At 49.1% G+C, this 5,412-nt stretch overlaps 1 protein-coding gene across 1 annotated transcript; it reads left to right on the top strand.

Annotated features, from left to right (window-relative positions):
- Window positions 1–2,008: 2,008 nt before the first annotated feature.
- LOC310696182 (caveolin-2-like) lies at window positions 2,009–5,207 on the top strand. Its single transcript, XM_083481341.1, has 3 exons — window positions 2,009–2,489; window positions 2,817–3,004; window positions 4,238–5,207. The coding sequence occupies exons 1-3, from the start codon at window positions 2,337–2,339 to the stop codon at window positions 4,386–4,388; spliced, it is 492 nt and encodes a 163-aa protein (XP_083337467.1). The 5' UTR covers window positions 2,009–2,336; the 3' UTR covers window positions 4,389–5,207.
- The last annotated feature ends 205 nt before the right edge of the window (window positions 5,208–5,412 follow it).

Genomic DNA, 5,412 nt, shown 5'->3' with positions numbered 1-5,412 from the left:
CATGTCCCCCCCAGACGGGTGCTTTATTGCAGGTGCATTCATTCTGCAACATGTTATCGACCCAATAATGGTGGTGAATTTATTCTGCTTCATTCATTGTTCTGTGACGTTTCCCTGATGCTACCACATTATTATCCAGAGGGTACAACCAACGAACAACACATCACAACAAAAGCAGAATTTTAGCTGGAAGTTGCAGGAAATGAAGCTGTATGTCCTCCCCAAAGCTTTGGCAGGCACAAATAGTATTAAAAGCAGAGTCACGAATAGCCACCTGATATACTGGAGGCAGCTCCTAGGGGCTGAGGTCCCTTTGCATGCACAATAAAATACTTGAGGGGGGCAGCCCTCCCCAAAGTTGATGGACGTTGCCGTTCAAATGGTGTGAGTGCACCGCATTACGTGATTGATTATGCAGGGTGCGGCTTACCTGCCCCCCCAAATACTTCGTTCAAGTTGGCATCCCTGGCCTGATACCGTCAAGAATCATCACGAATGCAGAATCCAAAAGATGTCTGGAGGGAGCCTGGCTGTGGGCTCCAGCTTCTCACATTCTTCAGATTCCCAGGAAGAATACGCAGTGAGTATAACTGGTCTACCCAAAACTCTGTGGAACTCTGTTGCGCAGGAGGAACACTGGAACAAGGAAAGGTTTCCCTGTTCACTGTATCCCCCCACGTGCAGTCCAGATGCCAATGAAGGGCCCTGCCAATAGTCTCACTCTATTCTGCCTTGGTCAGACCACACCTGGAATACAGGTGCCAGCTCTGGGCGCCACAAGTTAAGAAGGATATTGACAAGCTGGAACATGTGCAGAGGGGGGTGGCCAAGATGGTCAAGGGTCTGGAAACCAAGCCTTATGAGGAATGGCTGAGAGAGTTTGGTATGTTTAGTCTGGATCAGCGCTTTTCTTCTAGAAAAAAGGGTGCCCGTACCCTTGAGTACCCCCAGAAAAAAACACTGGCCTGGATAAGAGGAGACTGAGAGGAGATGTGAGAGCCATTTTCCAATATCTAAATGGCTGTCACCTGGAAGGTGGTGTAAGCTTGTTCTCTCCTGCTCTGGAAGGAGCCAAAGGTTTCAAATTACAAGAAAGGAGATTCCACCTAAACACCAGGAAGAGCTTTCTGATGGTAAAAGCTGTTCAACAGTGGAATGGACTCCCTCATAAGGTCGTGGACTCTCCTACCGTGGAAGTGTTTCAGCAGATGTTAGATCTGTCACAGATGCTTTAGTTGAGATTCCCACACTGCAGGGGGATGGACTAGATGACCCTCAGGAACCCCTCCAACTATACAATTCATAGAATCATGAAATCAGAGAATTGTAGAGGTGGAAGAGATCCCAAGGGTCATTTAGTCCAACCCCCTGCAATGCAGGAATCTTTTGCCCAGCGTGGGGCTTGAACCCATGACCTTGAGATTGAAAGTCTCACGCTCTACTGACTGAACTTTCCTATGAGAATGAGAATTCTCTGACTGTGTGGACCTTGAATCGGGAAGCCCTCTGTGAGTTTAATACAACCTATGGGTTTGGGGAAAGTAATGCAGTTCATCATCAGCTTTATTTGGGTTTCCCAGAACCCAGCAGAAGCCTTGAAAATGCCAGCATTTTATCCCAGTCCTACAGAACCCAAGGAAAGTTTCAGATGCCACAAAATGCCTCTGATTCCTGCAGTTTTGGACCCATGAGTGTTGCTGAAAGTTGGCAAGATTGTGCATGGTGTGCTCTCTTGACCTGTTGAATGGTAGCTCAGATCCACTAGGTGGTGCCCTGCTGCTGTAAGTCCCATTTAGCTGCCATTGGTATACACCCTATTTAGTTCACCTGGCTCTGAGCCCTTCTGCTGCGACCCACTGCACCCCATTCTTCTCCCAGTTCCAAGAATACCCTGTGCTTGCATATATTTAGCTGGGCCGCCATTCCCCATTTCCGCTCCTCAGCAAAGGAACTCTGGGACGGTGGCATATTTATACCCCTTGTCCCAATGCATCTCGCTCGCCCCATGGCTGCAAATACCAGGCGGAGGCGTGCAACTGCTGAGATCCTCCCTCCTCGACTCCCCTCGCCCTCCAATCTATGTTGGCCAAGGCTGAGAATAGAACTGGAGTCAAGTTCCTGCACACAGATGGAGAGAAATACTGTGCAAGTGAAGAGTGGACAGGCAGGTTAAATAAGAACAGACAAGGCAGTTTCAGTAAAACACGAAGCCTATGCAACAAAAGGAAGTGTTAGAGGCAGAATTATAAAGAGGTTCTTGATAGCGTCACTGGATCCCCCCTTCTGAGAGAGCAGCAGCAGCGCCTGCGAGTGCTGATCTTCTCCCTCCTGGCAGGATGATCAATAACGATTATCTGATTGAGTGCAAGTTGGATCCAGAAGACCCTCATTTGCAGGAGCCGGGATCTCCCATGTTCCTGCAGTCCGCTATCAACACACCACCCAAAGCCGACCCTCGGGACCCACGTGGGATCAACCAGCACCTTAAGGTAACAGAGGGAGCTTACCTGCCTGCCTTGGGGTGGGGATGCCTACATTCTGACTTCCTAAGCTCTAAGGGCGCAGCTCTCTCCTACCCACCCAAGGTGGGAGTTGTATCCTTGTTCACCCCCAAACTCCTCCCAGCCCTTCACCTGCAGCACAACCGATTCTTCTCCACCCCCTTTGCTGATTGCTGCTCCTTACATGCCCCAGAACCACACAGAAGGAGACGGCATGGGTCCTCCTGGTCCCAAGATGCTTTGCTCTGCCTTACAACATTCTCTCTCTTCGCTGGAGAATCTTCAGTGACCAGATTCCCTTGTTCTTCCCGGCAGCTGGAATTCTCCGACATTCTTGCTGAACCTTCCTCGTTTCGCAGCTTTGACCGGGTTTGGACCTGGAGTGACATCGTCTTTGAGAGTTCGCGCCTCTGGTGCTACCGCATCATCTCGCTGCTGTGTGCTGTGCCCGTCTCCCTGTTCTCGGGCTTTCTCTTTGCCTGCCTAGGCTGCCTGCACATCTGGTGAGGGTCTGCCCCCTTTGCTCTGCCAAGGCCCTTGGCTCACGCCCAGCCTCTTGCTTCCAGTTGGCTGCACATTCCTTGACCATTAGCAAGGCTAATTCTAGTGGCTACTTGGGGGAACTACCAACAGGAGGAGGCTGTGTTACTCTAACACAGACTTTGCCAAGCTCCAGGCCCTTTGGACTACAACTCCCATCAGCCTCATTGCTGGCTTGGGTGATAGGGGGTGTAGTCCAAAATGTCTGGAGGGCACCAGGTGGGCAGAGACTCTTCTAGCACTTTGACTTTTGACTTGTCCTGTAGTTTTGTGGGTGCTTCAGGGAGTAGACTAGTAATGGCAAACTAATCTCTTAAAAGACACTTTACCAAACACTTATCCCAGAGGGAGTTGGTGTTAAAGTATGTGTCACAACCCACATGCATGTCCAGACTCACATGTATTCATACACACACCAGTGAGAGGTTTGGGGTCTTCATTTGTGTGCGGGCAAAGTGAGTTTGTTGCACAAGACTGCCAAATCCACTTTTAATTGCACAACCTGAATTTGCCAGGATGTGACTGAACCTGATCTGCAAAATAGCAATACACTAGATCTGGAAGCACCTACTGTTTGTGTGATGTCCTTGTTCTGCTAGTTGGGGGGGCAGATAAGTACTGTCTGCCTAACACTGATGTGAGGAATGGAGGAATCTGAAGACAGAAATGCTAAATAAATTGGTCACTTGGTGGGACCCAGGAAAGCAAGGACATGAACCAGAAAGGAGCTTTCCTTCTTTCAAAAAAGTTGGAAGAATAGTAGGCATCTTCTGGAGGTGTCTGGGGCTGCACACAGGGTTGTATCCAGTGCTAGGCCTACACAAAGTAGACCCATTGAAAGTTATGAACCTAAGTTAGCCATGTCCATGCATTTCTACTCTTTTTTATTATTCTTTTAAAAAAAAATTATTTGAAAATGTGTATTTTAAATCTAGATCAAGATTATCAATATTGCTTACAAAAGAGAACCATAAAACAAATATAAAACATTTCTACTCTGAGTAGGACTAGTGTTGGCTACAACCCACGGTCTCTGGGTCGCAGGTTGCCTACCTGCAATCGAAGACATCCTTATTAACAATGCTGTAGGTGAGTATATATTGGCCCTTAGGCTGCCTAATTGGAGTCTAAATGTTGGGGTGCTTTGTTGCTTCCTGGAGGCTGCCAGCCACATCTCTCCCCTCTTCCTCCCTCAGGTGTGTGATGCCCTGTATCCAGCTCTGCACAATGGCAATGCCTCCGGTTCGCACCCTCTGGGCCAGCATCCTGGATGTTGTGGTGGCCCCACTTTTCACCAGTCTGGGCCGCTGCTGCAGTGCCATCTACCTCACCGTTACTCAGAAGTGACACAGAGATGCCTCCCCCCCCCCCGACCCACGTGCCAAAGACTTTCCTTCCCATTTCACTCAGATCCACTAAACAGGCTGGATTTCACAGCAGAGAGTAGAACTCACAGGGAGCTTTTAGCCTTGGGTCAGAAATGGGGAATTGTGGGTGAGGGAACAGGTCAGAGGGAAGGAAAACAAGGAGGCCAGAGGACGAGGGGAATGGCGCTTCAGAGAGAAGTCTCAAAATGAAACATCCGTATTCTGTTCTCTTATTGTCATGCCACTGCTTTGTCCAGACCTGCAGAAAGAATTCCACATTATTCTAGGAGTGGGCTCTCCATAGTCCTCCCTGCAATCCTTGGATGAAGGGTGGTCTACATTTTTTAATAATAATAATAGGTGAGGAACTTTCAAAACTACCCTCCTCCGTCCCTGAGATTCTAGCTGGCTCATCTGTCAGTTAGTATCTCAGAGACATGGATGGGGATCCACCTGGCTTTGGACACAAGACAGTCTCTGGCTACTGGCCATGCTGTCTGGGGCTAATGGGAGCTAAAGTCCAGCCATCTCTGGCCTAACCCCGACTGACAGCCCACATAAGAATCTCCTCCAGGAAAAGTAACAATGGGATTAGCCTTCTGAAATTTTGCACATGGGGGGGGGGGGCAGGAGGGGGACTAGGGCAACTCCAGACTCAGTGCTGGGCTCTGGCAGAAGATATGTTCATTTCTGTGGGAAGCAGCCCCCACTCCCTCCAGCACCTCCTCCCTCAGCAATAGCTGAGATGTAAAGCTCCGTCGTCGTCTCCCCCTTTATTTAATAAAACAAAAAAAGTTGATTTGCTTCCCCTTGTGTTTGAATTCTTTTGATTCTGTTCTGGCAAACCAGGCACAAACGGGTGTTAAAGGGACGGGATGAAGGAGGAAAAGCTTCTGTGCCTCACAGAGGGGTTGCAGAGGACACATCCCCCAACAGCCTTAACTTTGGATTTGGGACATCATAGACTCCACCACACTCCTTGGCAGCAAATTCCACTGTCAAAC

The sequence above is a fragment of the Podarcis liolepis genome (assembly GCF_965112155.1).
Source record: "Podarcis liolepis genome assembly, chromosome: 17".
Taxonomy (NCBI): Eukaryota; Metazoa; Chordata; class Lepidosauria; order Squamata; family Lacertidae; genus Podarcis; species Podarcis liolepis.
The sequence above is the reverse complement of the archived record's forward strand: the minus strand, read 5'-3'. Positions and strand labels throughout refer to the sequence as shown.

What these genes read in the sequence shown, in the direction of transcription:
- LOC310696182 (XM_083481341.1), top strand. Translation starts at nt 2,337, where the DNA reads ATGATCAATAACGATTATCTGATTGAGTGCAAGTTGGATCCAGAAGAC. An exon ending in GGATCAACCAGCACCTTAAG is followed by an intron (nt 2,490 to 2,816) that starts GTAACAGAGGGA and finishes TCTTCCCGGCAG; the next exon opens with CTGGAATTCTCCGACATTCT. An exon ending in CTAGGCTGCCTGCACATCTG is followed by an intron (nt 3,005 to 4,237) that starts GTGAGGGTCTGC and finishes TTCCTCCCTCAG; the next exon opens with GTGTGTGATGCCCTGTATCC.